The 19,801-nt window shown below is 36.2% G+C and overlaps 3 protein-coding genes across 8 annotated transcripts; 2 read left to right on the plus strand and 1 right to left on the minus strand.

Annotated features, from left to right (window-relative positions):
- Positions 1-552: 552 nt before the first annotated feature.
- On the minus strand, positions 553-2,027 carry LOC121262287 (probable CCR4-associated factor 1 homolog 7). The gene has a single exon (XM_041164694.1). It carries the CDS (start codon positions 1,564-1,566, stop codon positions 742-744), a length of 825 nt encoding a protein of 274 aa, XP_041020628.1. The 5' UTR covers positions 1,567-2,027; the 3' UTR covers positions 553-741.
- Positions 2,028-2,793: 766 nt separating this feature from the next.
- On the plus strand, positions 2,794-5,483 carry LOC121262334 (40S ribosomal protein S12-like). Of its 2 annotated transcripts, XM_041164774.1 has the most exons (5): positions 2,798-2,915; positions 3,057-3,098; positions 3,711-3,999; positions 5,029-5,094; positions 5,187-5,483. In XM_041164774.1, exons 2-5 carry the CDS (start codon positions 3,091-3,093, stop codon positions 5,244-5,246), a joined length of 423 nt encoding a protein of 140 aa, XP_041020708.1. In that variant the 5' UTR covers positions 2,798-2,915; positions 3,057-3,090; the 3' UTR covers positions 5,247-5,483. The 2 variants fall into 2 exon arrangements, with proteins under 2 accessions (XP_041020716.1, XP_041020708.1); XM_041164782.1 differs by lacking the exon at positions 5,187-5,483 and having other exon boundaries at positions 2,794-2,915; positions 4,975-5,067.
- Positions 5,484-9,663: 4,180 nt separating this feature from the next.
- On the plus strand, positions 9,664-17,841 carry LOC121262297. 5 transcript variants are annotated; one of them, XM_041164705.1, is made up of 15 exons: positions 9,665-10,064; positions 10,829-11,032; positions 11,178-11,359; positions 11,857-11,983; positions 12,067-12,264; positions 13,153-13,203; positions 13,301-14,254; positions 14,405-14,509; positions 14,894-14,967; positions 16,193-16,244; positions 16,545-16,628; positions 16,740-16,783; positions 17,149-17,265; positions 17,347-17,537; positions 17,709-17,841. In XM_041164705.1, exons 1-14 carry the CDS (start codon positions 9,963-9,965, stop codon positions 17,528-17,530), a joined length of 2,478 nt encoding a protein of 825 aa, XP_041020639.1. In that variant the 5' UTR covers positions 9,665-9,962; the 3' UTR covers positions 17,531-17,537; positions 17,709-17,841. The 5 variants fall into 5 exon arrangements, with proteins under 5 accessions (XP_041020661.1, XP_041020639.1, XP_041020647.1 ...); XM_041164713.1 differs by having other exon boundaries at positions 9,666-10,064; positions 13,316-14,254; positions 17,347-17,841; XM_041164719.1 differs by having other exon boundaries at positions 9,667-10,064; positions 17,194-17,265; positions 17,347-17,841.
- The last annotated feature ends 1,960 nt before the right edge of the window (positions 17,842-19,801 follow it).

The following is a 19,801-nucleotide window of genomic DNA, read 5'->3' on the forward strand; positions in this document are numbered from 1 at the left end:
TAATTTTTCCTTAATTATAGAATATGAGCAAACTATTCATAGCTCAATATAAGCAATACCTGCTTTCTCCACTTCCAACAATTGCAGAAGCTTGTTCAATTCACCGTCAAAGCAATTGCACAACCTCATTAGATACTTCATGCTTGATATTACAAAGGATCAAGAGGTAAAGTTAAAAGCAAAAGTTCGTGAAGCTATTAAGAAAGCATTTAATTATAGATATCATGATACATAACAATTGGAGATCGCCATGTCCCAACAATCATGTTGCACTTGCTGAAACATGCCCCGTTCAAAGTAACAACAAAAACCAAAGCACGACAGCAGCTGGTTAGCTGGGTCTGCACATCCCATGATATATGTAAAATCAGAATCCATATCCATGTTGAGCAAACATAAATGAGAATGGTAAACAAGAGTGTAAAACCAAAATAAAACGTTGAAATAAGTACACTCACAAAAAAGTCCGCCTCCAATTACAGAAAAAAGTCAGAATGCATGAAGGAAAACCCCAATAACACCACTAGAATGTGCTGCATCTATAATGTTCCGAAGCACAAAACTCAGTAATTGCTATAATCTAAAGCAGTGGAGAATACAAGAGAAATATCCACAAAAATATATCCAAAGAAGTGTACAATAGAAATGTGGGTATACGAGGCACAAACATACAGCTAGAACAACATGATTTCTTATCTCTTTATCTTCTTCTTCTTCTTTTTGTATTTAAACTCTCTCTTTTCAATTTGTACTCTGTCCACTGTCAACACCTAAACCGTACAGCACGCCGGCATACTTCTCCAACGAGCCACTAAAGAAATTTTCCTTCAACTTCCTGAAGGCACACGACGTGAGCAAACTATCTGATCCAGCCTGGTGGCAAACCCCAACTCGCTCCACCTCCAACAATTCCGCCAACTTGTTCAACCCACCGTGCAAACTATTGCAAAACTTCATCAAATGCTTGATATCATACACCGTCGGAAAATACGTGTTGATCAAATTAAAGAACTCCACCTGGGTATCCGGTAGATTCTGACACGTCAGAAGCTTGAGCAAGTACCCGAAGTCGTAGCCGCTGTGGAAGGTCACCCAGTGGACGCTGTTGTTCAAAACGACACCAGAGGACATGAGCAACTCCCCGAAGCGCACCGCATCGACGCCTCTCTCGTTGTTCTTCCGGAAATCTATGTCGCTCTGGCGCAGGAGCTCGATCGACTCGTTGGCGAAGACGTCCGAGTTGGGATCGAACTCACGAAAATTGAACTGCCAGATGAAGTGCTGCCCGGTCCCGCAGGTGGGGAGGTTGCCTCGCTCGTCGGAGAAGGTGAGCCCCAGCTGGATCAGCTTGAGCACATCCACGTTGGCTTTTAGGGTCTGGTAATGGTACTCGTAGCTGGACCCGAAGTTCCCGACGGGCCGTAGAACGATCCCGGGGAACTCCGTGTCCATCGCAACATACGGGAAGTCGTCGACGATCTCACGGATCAGGGAAAACTCCGATTCGAGATTATCGGCCCATACCTCGCGGATCTGGATCGTCTCGCTCTTGGGTAACAGCGGCATTCCTTTTCAGAAGAAATCCTAAACTTCGATCGGAACCGCCGATATCTCGATTCCACAAAAAAATTCAAGTAAGATGAATAGCTATACCCGATAAGAAGTAGTGCACTTCTCAGCTCCAAGCGACAACGATCGAATCAGCTCATAATTTCTACAGGTCAAAGTGAAGTTAAGCGCAAAATTAATGAAGTTACGCAAGATCGTACGAACGATTCAGAGGAATGGCTGGCTATATATTGGATCTGACCCTCGAATAAGGAAACTTGAGGGATTGAGATGCAGATTCGAGGGAGAGAAAGAAGACCAAATGGCCTTTTTCGGCCTGTTTTGGTATTATTGAATTTGGCCTCTCTCTCTCGGTGTCGAGTTTGTTTGCAATGTATGGATGATGAAGGCGGCGGAGAAGGAACGAGACAGAGATGTTTATTAGGTTAGAAACGGTGGTTCCAACTTCCTTCTTTTCCGGCTTTTATTTTATTTTTGTTTAAGAAAGATAATAAATAGCATAAAAATAAAATACAAGAAAGAGATGGACCTAACAAACTGTCCAAACTTCAAAGCCCGGAAAGGATATCATATCAAATCAACTGTTCGGCCCATAGGAACAGGTCGTTGTTCCAAATACCAGAAAATGACGGTTATTAACTGTATTGAGACCATAACAGAACATCCTCGTATTAACATCTTTTTCTTAATATATCCTTTTTTTTTTTCTTTTTTTTGGGATAAAGGGAATGGAGGGTTTCGAATCCAGATTTTTTATTTGGATAACTGGATTATATGTCATCAGACTATCAGGTTCTTGACAAAGTTTTATTTCTAATAGATAAACAAAAATCACTGCAAATTAGTCCGTGACCTCTCAAACATCCAAAAAATCTTGGCATATTATAGTTTATTGGAAGTTGGAACTTATCCGTTAGAATACATTAGATTATATCCTATTATATCTTGAGCTTCATATATGAATTTAAATTATAAAATTTAAATAATCAAATTATTTTTTAAATTTTGTTAGTAGACTTATGCCCTTCTTCAAGTAAAAATAAAACTAATGAGCTATGGATTATTATTATTATTTGGTCTTGGGTTGGAAAATCTGAAGAAGAGCTCAATATTGGGTTTAAGTTGTAGTGTCCAGAATATAAAATGTGGCGAGCCCATTATCTGGGCTGGATCATAACACGACCCAACGTACTCTTGATATTCTAAAACTAGGGACAGATTCGTAAATTAGGATCAATGAGTAGGGTTTTAGGGTTTGCATCATAAAACCCGTTGTTTCGTTCGTCATTTCGTTTAGCTTCGCTTAACGCAGACACCTTTGTGCGCTTCGGCCGCTCATCTTCCAGGTCTTCTTTATATTTGGCATTATAGATTGTTCTTATTTGTTTTTTTATTTTTGGAACTTAATCAAAAGAGGTACCAACAATTAGCTGTTATTATTTGGAATATGTTTTTCTTTAATCAATTTATACCTTTATCTTTTTCAGGAACGAGAAAGGAAGTAATTTTCAAGCATCAAGAATGTCGGGGTAAGTAATCATTTTCTGTTAAGAATGATTACTAAGACGGATTTTCCTTTACCTGGTTTGCTCATATGCTTGTATGATAAGAAAGCAAATTCGCTTTGAATGTGATTTTTGTAAAAATAATAGTTTCAGATACGTAATGGTTAATGATAATGTTTATTTTTTTTTCGTTATAATTTTGAGCTGGTTCTCTATTGGGATTTGCTTGCATCATAAACATCTGAAAAGAGTTAATATTTTTTTTATTTCTTTAATAAATTTCGCCAGTGATGAGTAATTTGGGGGCGGTTCAATCTTTGGAGATCAGTGCACCAGAAATTGAAAAGGGGTAACAGACAACTGAAGTGTAGGGGAGGATTTAAAGATTTGCATTAGACTACTGGTTGATAAGAATTTATAATTTCAAAGTGAAGTCAGTGTTAGAAATCTGGATTTTTTTTTTCTACAGATGGTTGTGGATTCAATTTATTTATACCCAGAGATCCACATGAAATAACTTGCAGTTAATTTTGTTTATAGTTGTCTGGTTTGGAAATGAACCCATATTTGAGATGGGTAGTACCGGGTTATATGCTCTGTGGCTTACACACTGGTATCAATCTATATCTTGTACAGTGAAGAGGCTGCTGTTGTGGTGGAGACACCTGCCCCTCTTCTAGGGGAGGCCATGGACATCATGACAGCCTTGCAGCTCGTGCTGAGAAAATCGCTTGCTCATGGTGGGCTTGCCCGTGGCCTTCACGAAGGTGCGAAAGTAATTGAGAAGCACGCCGCCCAGCTTTGTGTTCTGGCAGAGGACTGTGACCAGCCCGATTATGTTAAACTGGTTAAAGCTCTCTGCGCTGACCACAATGTAAATTTGATGACAGTTCCTAATGCAAAGTCCCTAGGCGAGTGGGCTGGTGTAAGTATATTCCATTTCAAAAATTTTTTTGCCTTTATTTATTTAGAAAGTTAAAAGATTGTTTATTGTTTTCCTTATTTAAGATTTTCCAAGAAATTTATAGCTATGATCAAAGTTTATCTTAGCTGGACATTGAAAAACAAACAATATATTCTGCTAATTGTTCTTGTAGAGTTTAACATAGAGAGTACCCCCTTCTTTAAGCATTAAATCACCATGGGTAGCAAAGCTGTATAAGTGTTGTTGCAGCATGTTCCGACTTCATTTTCCTGACATACGCCTGTAATTGAAATGCTCCAATTTTGTAAGAGAACGTATCTAAGGGAGAAAAAAAGAAAAAAAAATTATTATTATGAAAAATTTTACATCTTGTACGATTGAATAAAGAAACTTCACTTATCAGACACGGAACCTCGTCAAGTTGGAACCCTTCGGACCCACCCCTGAGGAAGTAAGCCCTGGATATGCAACCTCGCCCACTAGAACCATGTATTATGTATCAGGTTATCCAAGGGAACTCCTAGTGTGGAGTCGAACCTAAGATGCCTGAACCTACAGTTCATCTCAGGCTCATCCTTTGACCATTAGGTTGCACCAGGTAATGGTCCCACTATAGGTGTATAAGTAATAATTAATAGCTAGTGAAGTAGTAATAGCTGTTCATGCATTTGGTTTCTACTTTTCACTGTTTAACCCACCAACTCTCTGGTGGTTAACACCAAGATGATATTTAAGGCTACGTTTGAGAACAAAACTGTTCAAAGATATTCCGATATTATTTCACTATTATTTACAAACTACTTCACTGACATTCATAGATATTCTGAGATATTCTTAGGATTCAAACGACCCTTAGTACTCGCTTTTAGTTTTTACTTGTAACAAAATGCTCATCGCTTTGGATTTTGGCTTTTATTTTAAATTATTGTACGTTATCTTGAAGTGATCACTAGATCTGATTGGTTCATTGATCAGCTAACTCTATTGTCGTTCTATGTGCTCTCTACTGTGGATTGGTTTCTCATCTAGTTGTGCAAGATTGATTCTGAGGGGAAAGCCAGAAAGGTAGTTGGTTGCTCCTGTGTTGTTGTGAAGGTAAGAATCCAAGTAGTTTTACATTTATCGGTGTCACACAAGCTTAGCTGTCTATCAAATGGCGTCAATTAATTTTTCCTACTGCCTTGCAGGATTTTGGCGAGGATCATGAAGCTCTTCATATTGTTAGGGAGCATGTCAAGTCTAACTGAGTGGTAATGGATCTAGATTTAATGGGATCTGATCCAATGGTGATGTTTTGCCCCTGGAGACCGACCCTTTTCTTCTTTTGGCGGAATCGAGTATTTAGTAGTTACTATAACAAGCTCTATGGTTCTCTCCTTGTTCGTTCTTTTGAAATTGTATTTTAATCCATGCCTCTTTAACAGGATTTTGCTCTCGTTTTGTTTTATTTCATGATACTCGAGAAATATATTCGTATTCGTATATGATGCAAGAATTCAAATTAAGCAACCCAAGAGAGAGGGATGGCGATGGACAATCTAAAATTCTAAATAATGGGTCTTTGCTATTGGAAAGTTTTTTTATTTTCAGCTTTTGGCATCATTTCTTTTTAATGAGAGGATAGAGGATATGTTTGATTTGAAAACTTGTCACACCAATTAAGATGAAAAAAACATTTGTATTTTGATTGCATTTTACATCGAAATACTAAATTAATGTGTTCAGGTATAGGTTAAATTGTGTCGTTGAGTGCATTTTATCTTGGAAAACATAAAGGTTTCTCGTGAGAAAGATGATATGAGGTGTTGAGGTTGAGGATTCCTCGCGTGAAAGATTCAACCCTTTAAAAGCGTCATGGAAAAAGTCACAGCAGTTTTAAGCATTATTGCTTTCACTGTGCTCGAGATCAATGCCCTGCCAATGAACACCACTAAAAATGCACGATGCACTATTTAGTTGGCACATTTTCCGAATCAATTGCATACAATAGTTATAGCATTCTGTCCGATTTCTTATAATTTTCTCTAAATTTTAGTTGGAAATCACACTTTCTATAATTTTCTTCCAAATTTTATTCATTTTAAAAAACCTCCTATATCACATTCCTTATCATTTCTCTATTATATTAAAATAATCTTTTTTTATTCTTTATTTATTATTCTTTCTACTATTTTATTTCTATATATTTAATTATTCCTTATAAAATATATACATGTATAAAAAGTGATTTAGGGTGAATAGTAACTTTCTAAATATAGTAAGCTACTGTTCACATCCTAAGACTTTTACTTAAAATGGGGAACCGGATAGAGCGTGTATTTGGAAAAAATCTCAAATACAAACCCTATAATTTAGGAAAAAATATGTTTTAGAGAATCGGATGAAAATGCTCTTATAAAGAATGTGATATTATCATAATTTTTATTGTTTTTTGAAAGATAAGAGCCTCCGTCAAATTTAGTAGATGTTTGGGAGAAACTCCATTGTAGAGGGAGGACTTGAGAGCTCTATTTGCAATCTTCTCGTTTTAAATAGATCTATCATTTCTGGACTGTCTATAAACGTGACTTTGGTGCAAAACCACAACCAACACAATCTCATTTAACTCTCCCTATTCTCTTGAATTTACAATATTCACTTTCTATTTTTTCCACCTTCCACCTCCGAGCCATCCAATCATCACTGACTATTGCGATGGAAAAATGACATCAAGATATGTTAGATTATTATTTGCTATGATTCTGTTCAAAATTCTGTATATCTGATAAGAAGCAATAGGTTGAAAATTGAATACCTCCTCCCTCAGTCCCCTCCCTATTTATGTATGAGATGGGTTTGCAAACTTGGCGTTGAACTAGTAATTATTGCTTTAAAAATTGCTTCTAGAGGAAATTGGACCATGGTTTCACTATTTAGTTGTCAGTTGATGGTCCAATCAACCACATTTTTATAGGAGTTTTAGTATAGAAAAATTCTCTTTGTCAGTTATTATTTACTACCTTATACCTCAAACTCTATGAAAAATATCTCCACACCATATGATAAAAAACTGTAGACATGGGATGTGGGAGTGAATAGTAACTGGTGTATAACATTCATCTTAGTTATATATTAGTTTAAAAGAAAATAAAACAGAAAATTTTTATAAATTTATTTTAAATGAACTTTCTATTTTATTACATAATTATAAAATATTATTATTAATAAAAATGTACCCGTTTGAAATAGAAATGTAAAAAAAGTTGTAAAAATGCTTTTATCTTAAAATCCAGAATGCCAAACCTTTATCAAATTTATGGTTAAATACGTCCTTTTATTCCACAAAAATTATTAAATAAAAATGTCTAAATTATTATTATTATTATTATTTGAAATTAAAAAGCATCGGAATTCTTACATACACGAGACGGAAAGTATGTGTTGAAAGGGAATTACGAAAATTTATTCAATGTAGTAAATAGGATTTAAAAGTTGGATGACGCATTCAAAAAAAGAAAAAGGAAGGGCAGCACTGTAATTCGTAGAGAAGACAAGCACAAACATAACAACTTGTAGGGGGTGGGCAGAGGGGCCCCGCACCCTGCTGACCCGCCCCCGCCCATGCGAGGCGGGAGAAAAGCAAATTATATAATATATATATATATATATATATATATAAAATCCATAAGTAAAGTGAAACGGCGCCGTTTTGTCATGTGTCGTTTCACTTAAGGACTTGGTAAGCCTCAACTAAAAGTGAAACAATGCCGTTTCACTTTTAGTTAAGGTTTTCCCCCTCCCGCGTCTGTTTCCCTTCCCATTCCATACCTTCTCTCACTCTCCTCTCTCACTCTCTTTGAGTCTCTCGCGCTCTCTCACTTCTTAGTCTCGCAGTGCCAGCCTCTCTCTCTCATTCGAATCTCCGTCTCGCACGAGTCCACGACTGCACGAGCAGCACCACCGCCACCACTTCTCCGTCTCCGTCTCTCGCTTCGAATTCGCCGTCACTCAAAGGTAAGAAATCCGAAACCCATTCTTTTTTTTTTTTTTTTTAGTTTTGGATTGGAGATTGGATGAAGGTTGGGTTGAATCGGAGATGGAGGATGGAAAAATTGTGAATTTGTGTGCTGTGGAGAAATTTTTGCATGTGTTTGATTCGTGTGTTTGTTTGTACTTTATGTGTTTGTTTGTTTGTTTTTGTTTGTAGATTGGAACCCTAAATCAATTTAGGGGTTCAATCCGAAACCCATTATTGAAATTTAGGGGTTTCAATTAAATTTTAGGGTTTGGATTGAACCCCTAAATCAATTTAGGGGTTCAATCTGAAACCCTAAATTGAGTTAGAAACCCCTAAAATTTTAGGGTTTCGGATTGAACCCCTAAATCAATCCCTAAATTGATTTAGGGGTTCAATCCGAAACCCTAAATTGAGTTAGGGGTTTCAATTGAAACCCCTTAATTTTCAATTTAGGGGTTTCAATTGAAACCCTTATGTTTTTTTTTTTAAAAAACAAATAGATAAATTTGAAATTCACATTAAAAGATCTATAAACTAATATGATTGATTACTTATAAAAAAAAAAAAAAAAAAACTAATATGATTGTAGCACTTCATTAAAAAGTATTTTCAATCTTACATAATTATTTTATTATTTAAACATAATAATACACCTACAGCTTTTTTATAATTATTTTACTATTTAAAGGTCCATAAACTAATATGGTTGATATGCACACAGAGTTGGACGATGGGAAATGATATTTATGTTCCGAATGTTTTAGATTTTAAAGAGACCGACGAAGAGGGTGGTGATCAGTCTGGATCTGGAACATCTGGTAATTATTGTTTTTATTTTATTATTTTGATTTATTTATATTCATTTTAATTTCATAAATATTAATTTTAGTATTAATTGTTGTAGCAACACATGAGAAGACTCAGACGATGTCTACCTCCACTGCAATATGAATATGTGCTCAAGCCTCAAAAGAATAAAAAACTACCCATCCGGCCGCCCCAAATGTCACAGTCAAAGACCCAAACAGCTCGCCTCTTTTTTTTAGATTATTAATTTCTTAGAATATTGAATTTTGAATCAGATGTATGTATTATGTATTTGATTTGTAATTTTGTAATGTTGATACAATGTCCCTTGGACACTTTTTTCTTTGTAATTTTGTAATTGTTTAGACTTTCCATTTTATTTTTGTAATAGCTTAGTTATTATTATTATTTATTAGTTTATTAGATAGTAGACTTGTAGTCTATAGTAATATTTCATTAGTCTTAATTATATAAAATTGTGTATGTATTTATTATTTTCATTCATGATTCATGTAACTTTTTTTTTTAAACTTTTTTTTTTTTTCTAAAAAAAAAAAGAAAAATTTCTATTTTTATGGGCCCAAAATGGCCCAGAAGCTGTTTCTGGGCCATTTCAAACCCATTTCAACGGTTTCTGAGCCATTTGGCCCAGTAGGATGCCGGGGGGGGGGGGGGGGGGCGGATGAAAGACCCCCTCCACCCGCACCCTGTCATTCGGGACAGGGTCTTCCGCCCCCGCCCGAGACAGGGGTGGATTACCAAATTGACCCTTGTCCATGTTGGAGGGGGAGGCGGGGGCAGGTAGCACCCATGACAACTTGGGCAGTCTCAAAACAGCAATAAAGCGCCAATGAGAGAGCAACAAAATGAAATCAAAATGCGAAAAAAGGGAAAATCCTGTGCCGGAACTGAGACCCAAAATTCAGCCAGAATTTATAAGATGGGCGGAATACGAAACTGCCCCATTCGTAAGGCTCTGCTTGACTGCTTGCATGATCAACACTTAGCTTAAAGCCCCTAAACTCGCAGTACTGAGTTGTTAGCACTCTTGGCCATTTCCTCTGGTCATTCAATTCCCCTCTAGGGCTTTATATGGTGTCAGTTTTAGTGAAATTCTGCAAGAGCCTTCTGGGGTTCTTTCTGGGGTTCTGAGCTGAAAATGACTTCCTTTGAGGGAGACCTCGAGGAGCAGCTTAAGGAGGCTGGGAATGAGCTCATTAACCCTCCTTCCTCCATTGATGAGCTCCTCAATCTTCTTGATGTAATGACCCTTTCCCTTATACGTATATAATGCATTTACCTTTTGGGTTCTTATGAGTAAATTAATTTATTGGAATGCTGGTCTGATTATGAGTAGTAGTATGGGTTTAGAAGCAGTTGCTTCGTCAATTTGTGGGTGGTGTTAGATTGGTTTTCGCTTCACAAGTGTCCATCTTATTATTTACTCTTTCAACTGGGCATATGCAAACCTGGATAAAGATCTATTTTTGCTAATTTGTAGTGAAGGAGGAAGAGTTTCATCATTGCAATATCGAGTAAGTGATGACTTGACATGGTTTAATTATGGCTTGTCTAATCAATATTATGGTTTTCTCGGTTAGGTGCCTATTGGCGTTGGTACGGGTTTTCTTTTTCTCAATTGCTTATTGTAATGTTCTAAATGAGTACATATACAAAAAAAGAAAAGAAAAGAACATTGATTCAATTTTCTTTGTTGATGATGGACATAAAGCTATTCAATTTTCTATTTCTTTTCTTTTTCAATTTAATTATGGATTTTTTCTGTCCTGTGTGCTTGGGGCTACGCCTATTTCATCAATGAGTATAAATAAAATTCTGTTTCTTTATAGTTCTTTTTCTTGACTTTATAAATCTGTTGAGTGCTAATTTGAGCTTCTAATGCATGCAACAAAATTGTTAATGTGTTAACTTGGAAATGTTCAGCCTTTGTCTTGACATTTTATTCCTTCTGGTTCTGAAGATTTTTCTGGTAATAGTCATTGGTTTTCCCTCAATTGCTTTTAGAAAGTTGAGAATTTGTTAGCAAACGTGGAACAAGCGCCGTCAGAATCTATGAAAGATGCACTTTTACCCTCGATGAAGGCACTGATCACTGTTGAGCTTTTGAGGCATTCTGAAATGGACGTGAAGGTTTCAGTTGCATCTTGCATTACCGAGATTACAAGGATAACAGCGCCAGATGCCCCTTACAATGACGAGCAAATGAAGGTACTCATAACAGTTCAAAACATTCTCAAATCAAACTCAAGTTTTATTATTAAAACAGCGTTGAAGGCAATAAAATCTCATAAATACTTGGTTTATTTTTTCTGGGATCTTAAATCGACTGCTTATCCAATTCATTGATGCGCAGGAAATCTTTCAGCTGACTGTTGCAGCATTTGAAAATTTGTCTCATGCGTCCACTCGCTGTTATACAAAGACGATTTCAATTCTTGAGACTGTTGCAAGGGTCAGGTCATGCTTGGTGATGCTGGACCTTGAATGTGATACATTGATTGTTGAAATGTTTCAAAATTTCTTAAAACGCACCAGGTAAGAGCAATATCAATGGTGTTTATTATTCTCCTAACCCTCCACACTTGCTAATACTTAGGTGGAAAGAAGATTTTTGTTTGTCTTGACGCTTGAAAATATCTTGAACTTCCACAAACTCTTGTAATGTCATATCATGTCCAGAGTGATTTAATTTGAGTAGAGTTTCTTTTCACACATAACTAACTTAAACTTGCACGAACTTATGGAAAGAAATAAGTTTAGCATGCAAATAATGGTGATGTGTAAACTTAATTGCATAGAAGTTATCTTATAACATATTTACTCGTCGAGCATTACATGAACAATCATATTGTTTTCCTTGTATGTTTTGGTATATTATTGTGCTTAGGTCCTGTAAGTGTTGATCTTTGTTTTTTTTCTCGATGCCGCAAGAGATTACTTTTTGATGCCTTAGAATGTTTACATTTTTGTGTAACTTCATTCACCTTCTGCAAGTAACTAATAACTGTGGGTTTGTTCTCGTGCAACTCAAGGTCCAACCATCCACTCTCTATATTTTCAGCCATGGAAACAATTATGACCATGGTCATAGAGGAAAGCGAAGAAATTTCCTTAGATCTTCTCATTCCACTCCTATCTAGTGTAAAAAAGGAAAATCAGGTAACCTCGTCTGCTTAACATTTGCTTCATATAATTTTCCTTATCAAATGGGATCTTATGTATCTTTTATTCATTTGTTTCAGACTGATTCGCCTATTGCATGGCAATTGGGAGAGAAAGTTATTACTAATTGTGCTGTTAAGCTTAAACATTATCTTAAGGAAACAGTGCAGTCTATGGGTATTGCTTTGGATGACTATTCTCAAATTGTCACTTCTATATGCCAAAGTGGACCCAACCTCCTCGAACATGAACAAGTCAATGGCTACAGGGAGCATTCGGTGTGTTTCAAAATTCTCATTTATGATATGATCTCAAGCTGGCCATTAATTCGTCACCTAGTTAATCTATAGTGATAGTCCTTTTGAATTTTGACTCAACTGCTAGAGCTCACTTTCCTTGCAGTTTTTACCTGCAGTAAGTTCATGACTATTCTGTAAACGGTGTGGATAGGTGTCTTTAACGGCATGCATGGAGTTAGAAATTGGCTAGCAGCGAAAGATTCCACCAAAGTGAGGATCAAAAACAAATGAAAACACACAATTGTATGAAGAACAATATATTCAAGAGAAAATCACATGCCAGCTCTATTGTACTAATGATTAACATCTTCTATGCCTCTAATGCATAAAAATGCGCAAAAAACCTTTGGTCATATTTCTTGGAAGAGGAAAATATCTCGCACCCAGTAATGTGCTTACAAAAATCTAGAAAAAAATATAGACAAAACATCAACCGGTAGTATTCCACATCACCATTACTGTAACAAGGTGAATTATTTTATTGTATTTTTCTTTTATCTGGCATTGTAAGCATGAGTTTATTCTCCTGTTCAAATTTCTGCATGAAAATGATCTATATTGGATTGTGAGTTGTACTACAAAGCTGCCTTGAAAATTTTGCAGATTTGACAGACGATTGAGTGGTCGGCCATATTTATGTCCAATCTAGTTATGAATTCTTCTTCTTTTTTCACTCTTTCTCGTCCTGGGTGTATTGACTGAAATGCTGTCAGCCCTTTTTTTTATGCATGTTCATGCAACATTCTTCTTCCAATTGTATGTGGTCTATAATTTGGTATTGGGATCAAGCTGAATGAGTTTTTTGTCTGTAAATATTATTAAGATCTTAGAGTGGTAGTTCTGATTAATTGCATTTATGTGCTTCAGGCCCATGAGAATAAGTTAGGGAAACAGCCAGGATCAAGTGAGCCACCCCAGGTATGTAATTTTTCACATCCCCAGTTCATTTTCTATTGAGTTTTGTTTTGTGTTTCCTGTTATTTGATTTGATTACTTAATACTTTACAAAATTTAGATTTTTGTCAACCAGGTGATCAAGGGTCTTGCTCCAGATACTGTGTGCTGTACCAAAATTGGCCAATCTGTGGATAGTAATTTGAAGTCAATGATGAGTAATTTCGCTAAGAATGATAATAATTTCAAAAAAGAAAAAATTTCAAAATCATTACAGCGTCTTCTTACTAGACATTCCAAAAGCATCAGTGCAAGAAGCAATGCTGAACCTGGCAGCGTAGACTCTAAGAAGACAACCAAATCAGAAATTCAGCGAGTCTCTCTTCCAAAGAAAAGGGGTAGGAAACCGAATTTTGTAATGAATCCTGAGGAAGGCTACGACCATATTTTGATTTCTACAGGAAGAAAAACTACAAATGTGCATCGCAGAAAGTCTCATGATGGGGGAGTTGATGATTCACCTTCTGAAAACCTAGATCCAGGGAAGGTCACTTCATCACTTGAAGATGTGACTGAACTTTCTGATTTTCAACCTAAAATTAACAAGATAGTGATTGCTGCTGCACCATTCACAGATCATTCGCTTCCTGATGCCAACCAGCCTAAAAGGGACCGGCCAAAGAAAAAAGGGAACACGGTTAATCAAGATGCCAACCCTAATTCCCTATCAAGGTCAAAGGGAAGGTTTTTGAATTCTCGGGTTGGGGAGAAAGCACCACAATCTGCAGATCTCAGTTTGAAAAAGGAATCTGAAGTTTTGCATAACTCTAACACAAAGCCACAGGGACACACGAGAAAGATTAGAATTGCTACAAAGACCAAAGAAGAGACAACTCTGGCTCTTGGATATGTAGTGTCGGAGAAGGAAGTTGCTGTCCCTTATGTTCCCGAGGAGAAACTGGTTTCGCGGCCATCAGCTATGAATAGTAGGTCATCAATCCGAATGTTTATCAAGAAAAGAAAGAGGGATAATGCTACTTATGAAAAAGATAATACTGAAGCATCTAATAGAAAGGTACTGCTACTCCTTTCTAATTCTACCAATTGAGATGTATGTTCAACTCCCCTATTAGCTCTCTTTTTCACAAGCGCACACTTTATTTTTCTCCTTTTCCTTTTAGTATTTTGTCGATTGGTTTTACTCCCTTTTGTCACCACTTTATAGACGATTTCTAAGTCTGCAAGTAAGTCAACCAATAGAGATGCCAGTTGCTTGGAAGAAACCTCAAAAACAAAACTCAGGAGGAAGCATACTGCCACAAAGGAAAAGGTGTGAATATGTAATCAGCTTTATGACATAACTTGTGTCTGGTTAGTGAAACATTGACATATTCCATTTAATCATTACAACTTTCCCAAACTCCCACACAAAATATAATAAATCATTCAACTTTTTCAAATCCCAAAACAAAAATAATATTCTAACAATATTTTATTCAACTTTCATCTCATCTCATCTGAGTAACCAAACGAGGCCCTATTCATATGTCAAAGTTCTGGAGTTATACTGAAAGGCCTAGGGATATGCAACACAATAGGTTAATATGCTCCTCCTCCCCCCCCCCCCCCCCCCAACTTTGTCATTTAAGTTATATGTTATATATTACAACTTCTGGTCTTTTTAACTTATCTGTGGTTAATTTTTCTAGTGCAGTCTTCTAAAAAGTCTGATCTTGGTGAGCGATTGGTTGGTAGCAGTATAAAAGTTTGGTGGCCGTTGGACAAGATGTAAGTACGTAAGGACTGATAATAGAACATTCCGCTTTGTAATATTCTTGTTATAACTTTATCATTCAATCTTTCCAAGTTGGTTGTGTTTACTGGATTCCAATTATTACCGGTCTTTTTAGACGTTGATAAAAATTCAGGCTCAATTGTAAGATACTTATAAGAAAAAAATATAAGTTGTGTGTATTTTGATAAATAAGACTGCAGGTTGCAATGCTTTATATTTCTTTACTAATATTCTAATCTTTAGTTGAGTTAGTTCAACAGTGATAATACCCTCTTCAGTTAATAGTTCTCCAAATGGTGGTGATCTGGTATTTGTTGAACCTTGTTATGGGTTTCAACTAAAAAATTCAACTACAAGAGGGGATTAATTGTTGAAGAAGTCAAAACCAAAGCTATAAGCAACAATAAGGACCTAAGAGGGATATAGCACAAGATGAAACCATCGGCCATTCATCAGATGATGACTAATCGTGGGAAGGAATCTAAAGAAGAGACACTGTTGCACATGATGTGGAATTTGGTAAAGATGTACGTGGAGGAATGATTGAGTGGGAGAATGATTTTGATTGAGATATGCAGGAGCTAGTAACTTACTATTCGGCAGTTGACTTATGAAATGTATTTAGGCATGCGGAAAGAGAGGGAATATGATGATGATATGGTGACATTTTGAGACTGGTGAGACCGGCAGTCAAGAGATCCTCTTGTACTTTTACTTTGCCAAAACATTTGTAGGGGCGGGGCTGTGGTAGTCTGGAAGAATTTTGGAGTCTGGTGTTTCCTTATAGAGTTGTTAAAATGAGGTTGAGATCAAAGTTAATGCTACTTTTGAGTCTGTTTCTGCCTATGGGCAGAGGCTATCAAATAGGAAGCATTTATGGGCCTATTTGGATTCCCAAGATAAATGAGCAAGATCATACCTATTTGAACTACTCGCAGTAGTAGCAGTGTAAAGGCCATAAGTTGTGGGGCTGCCTTAATATAATCTTTATATTTCAAATCATTCTCTCTCTATCTAGAGATATATTGAGAGAGAGGTATTTTCTGCGTTGTCCCAAGGACCCTAAATATGTGATTGTTGAATTTATGACCATCTTTTCTGCATGATTTTTTGTAGTCATTGAGCCTTTAGACCTTAAAAAAATGCACCAGTGACATTCCTGGCACTTAATTAAAAGGTCTTCTTTTGTTTTCTTACATGATAGTTCTTATTTTTCAGGTTCTATGAAGGTGTTGTAAATTTTTATGATCCTGTGAAAAAGAAGCACCAGGTGGGATATCTCTCACTAATCCCGACATGCAATTTTCTGCCTCTCTCTCTCTCCTCGTTGCATGATGTCTTCCAATTACTTGGGCTTCGCTCTGTGTATTCAAACCTACGTGTTTGGCTCCTCTTATGCAATCACAGTCCATTTTTGTGTTCTCTCAGCCTTGGGTGACCATGCTCTGTTTCATGCTCCTCTTGTCCTTGCTGCCGGATCAAGGATAAGAGGATCATTTTAATGTGTTTTTCTCTGCATATCATTTCTTTTCTGCTTGATATAGTTCTTAAATTTTTCTCTACTGCATAGGTGTTATATGCTGATGGAGATGAAGAAATCTTAAACCTCAAAAAGGAACGCTGGGAACTAGTTGGGGATAATGTTTTGCGAGGAGTGGGTTTTTTTGGTTGCATTTACTTTTGTTTTTCTCATTCTTAACTTATTTTAGAAAAACAAAAATGAAGTAATTCTCGTATACTGTTATTATGCCGAGATTATTAACAGGGCCAAGGGACTGATCTTCCAGAACTATATGCTTCTTGTGATCTGTAAGTATTAATATCTTATGGCTTTTTTCCTTTCAAAATAGTCTCTTATTTTGCATAGGGATACATGGCAACCAAATTTGTTATTTGTGCTTCTAAGTTGTAACTATACTGCCACGCAAAATTGACACCCTTTGGCCATTATTTAATAGTAATGCGAAGCAAGTGAATAGTTTACCTTTAATTTACTTTATTAACCTTGTGCAGTCCATTCCTGAATGCCATGGAAATGAAAATAGATAAATTAAAATGCAAAAACACACATAATTTGCATGCTGTGTAAAGATTCCGCATCAATCATTTTCCTTGATCCACAAGAGTTGTTGATATGGTGATTGAGGTGTACGTTGTTTCATTATACTCGTTAGATCTCTCATATATATATATATCTCTGGGTTGTGCATTTTGAGCAGACTTGAAAAGAGTAAAGGGAAAGTAAAGTCGCAGTCAGCCAAACGACAAAAGGTTGATGCTTCTTCAAAAAGGTTGATATACATTCTATCGAAAACATATGAATGTATCCTTTGGTTTATTTGTCCCTAGATTGAATTCTGATGGCTTTACAGGATTCAAGCTTCGGATGGTATATTCAAAGTCGTCAAACCTACAAAATCTGTGGATGACCCTTCAAAGGCAGATGATGGTCATAAAAAATTTACTGGCAAGTTGAGGATTGAGAAGCTAAAGGCCGGTACCAGATTGAAACAGAACATGCCTAAGACCATAACGTTGCCCAAGGGATTCCTCTAAGTTACAGGTAAATATTAGAAAGTGGCCAAAGAAATGGAGGTAGTTATTTGACCTGTTTTAGACAAGGGTATGTATAGAGTGAGTAGTGACACGAGCTCGAAGGCTTATAATTTTGAGTTTAGCCAGAGGGTAAGAATAGTTATAGTCTCTTTTTGTTTTGTTTCTAATGTAATTGCAGAAGTAAGCATGGGGATGGTTTTTGCATTCAAATGCTGGGTTATGCATTTGAACTCGACTACAACTTGTTCAAGTCATTTCCCCGATCTGGGTTCGGCTCATCTCCAGTTAGAAATTCTCAAGTTTGCTCCAAATTCAGTCTCATCAAACCTGACTTGTCGGACTTTTGTTAGTTTAACGATTGACATTTAACGATAAATAGCTCGTCTTAGACCATGTGGTGCGGTAAGGTTAGATCTACATCACACCATAGAAGCCTGCCTGTCTTTTGCTTCCATGACTGAAAAGCGGTCGTTGAAAGCCACACGGTTCAAGTCCTGTGCAATGACAATGTCAGTCTTGGTTTAAAAAATTATTCAAAATTTTAATTTCGGATAAAACTGACATTTTGAGCTTATAAATTATTATTTATTTACCAAACGAAAGAAAACCCCAAGTCACAAAAGCTGCCCTCCAGGAAATAGTCTACTGCTGAATAAATAAATGGGCTTTGAGATGATTTCTCTTTGGAAACTTAACGAATTTGAAAAAACGTGTTCAGAATTTAAGCCCAATAGTCTCCGATTAAAAAAAGTGCATGCATTTTGAGCTTTGGGGGAGTCAACGCCCTATAGTTTGTCTTCAACATATGTCCGAAGAATTTCTCAACAAAGCGTCCAAATTATATTAGAAAAGGTAAAAGACGCGTGTATGGCTGGAAACACGGAGTTTCAAGGATCTGAAGTTTGACCGTCGTTGACTTGGGAAGCGGCTTTGAAAGGTTGAGATTCGGAATCAACGACGAATGCGCGGTACTTTATTTTCCTTCAACGTTGGTGACATGCCAAGTGGATTCTGATGTAATAAGGTTTGCTTGTCTGGTTCCTGCCCTGATCTGATTGATGATCTTCTGGATGCCTGACGACAATAACATGTCACACTCACCTCATCGATCGGCCTGCCCTAAATGAATGGCTATCCTACACACATGATACGTATATCGCTTAAATTAATGGATACTTTTTGGTGAGCAATGCCATATACAATCTTAGAGTGTGTGTTCATATTCTGTCCACTCTCTTTAAAAAAAAAAAGTTTATTATTAAAAAATTAATTTTTTTATATAAATTCTATATTTAATTTTTTTTTTAAAAAAAGTACATAAGGTTAACACACTTTAGGATTACAAATATTATTTGTCATTTTTTTCTATGAAAAGATACACACATGTAGCTTTTTCCGACACTTTAAGCAACAATATTTTAAAATAAATGATCTTTTTAAATTGATATTACTTTTATAAGATATTGTAAAAGTGACATATATGTTATGTATTATCAAATAACATCATTTTATAAAAATATCTTTATTTTAAAATATGTATTGTTAAATATGTTGCGTGGATATCATTACTTATTTTTTTTCTTTTTTCCAAAACAATAATGCTAAACCCACCGATAAATTGTCCCGAGGATGTTCACCGATTTTTTTTTTTTTTTACTTAATGATTAAGAAAGTGTTTTATTAATTATGTTAGGACTGTTCATTTGGACTGAGTTTTTTTCTGGCCCTATCCGGAACTCGAGATTCAGGTTCTTGGTTCTGGCTCAGAACAAATCCGGGCCAGAACCTGAGTTACAAAATCCTGGTACACTCGGTCAAGGTATCGAGTTTTAAACCCGGAATTTTTTTTTTTTATTTTTTTTCTTCTTCTTCTCAATCCAGTCTAAGACTACGTACTATGATCTACTTTGCCAACTCTGTTGTACTTTTTAAATCTAAATTCGAAATTCAAAAGCAATAGAAGAAAAATGAAACAGAATAAATACGATAACAACCTTCAAACCAGCAGGTCCTCCACCATAGGTCCATAGCCAAAGTATTGAACCACATGCATATAAGCTTTCCTGCCATACTCACAGACTACCTTCAAACCAGCATGTTCTCGTCTTTATTCCGTTTCATTTTTCTTTTATTGTCTTTGAATTTTGTATTTAGATTTAAAAAGTACAACGGAGTTAACAAAGCATATCATAATATGTAGTTTGGATTGAGGAAAAAATATCAGGTTTCAGGTTCTGGATTTAAAATTTGGATTCATCCAGGTTTCGCCCC

The sequence above is a fragment of the Juglans microcarpa x Juglans regia genome, chromosome 1D (genome assembly GCF_004785595.1).
Source record: "Juglans microcarpa x Juglans regia isolate MS1-56 chromosome 1D, Jm3101_v1.0, whole genome shotgun sequence".
NCBI classification, from domain to species: Eukaryota; Viridiplantae; Streptophyta; class Magnoliopsida; order Fagales; family Juglandaceae; genus Juglans; species Juglans microcarpa x Juglans regia.

What these genes read in the sequence shown, in the direction of transcription:
- LOC121262287 (XM_041164694.1), bottom strand. Translation starts at nt 1,566, where the DNA reads ATGCCGCTGTTACCCAAGAGCGAGACGATCCAGATCCGCGAGGTATGG.
- LOC121262334 (XM_041164774.1), top strand. An exon ending in CCCTAGGCGAGTGGGCTGGT is followed by an intron (nt 4,000 to 5,028) that starts GTAAGTATATTC and finishes TTTCTCATCTAG; the next exon opens with TTGTGCAAGATTGATTCTGA. An exon ending in GCTCCTGTGTTGTTGTGAAG is followed by an intron (nt 5,095 to 5,186) that starts GTAAGAATCCAA and finishes ACTGCCTTGCAG; the next exon opens with GATTTTGGCGAGGATCATGA.
- LOC121262297 (XM_041164705.1), top strand. Translation starts at nt 9,963, where the DNA reads ATGACTTCCTTTGAGGGAGACCTCGAGGAGCAGCTTAAGGAGGCTGGG. An exon ending in ACAATGACGAGCAAATGAAG is followed by an intron (nt 11,033 to 11,177) that starts GTACTCATAACA and finishes ATTGATGCGCAG; the next exon opens with GAAATCTTTCAGCTGACTGT. An exon ending in CTGTGAAAAAGAAGCACCAG is followed by an intron (nt 16,245 to 16,544) that starts GTGGGATATCTC and finishes TCTACTGCATAG; the next exon opens with GTGTTATATGCTGATGGAGA.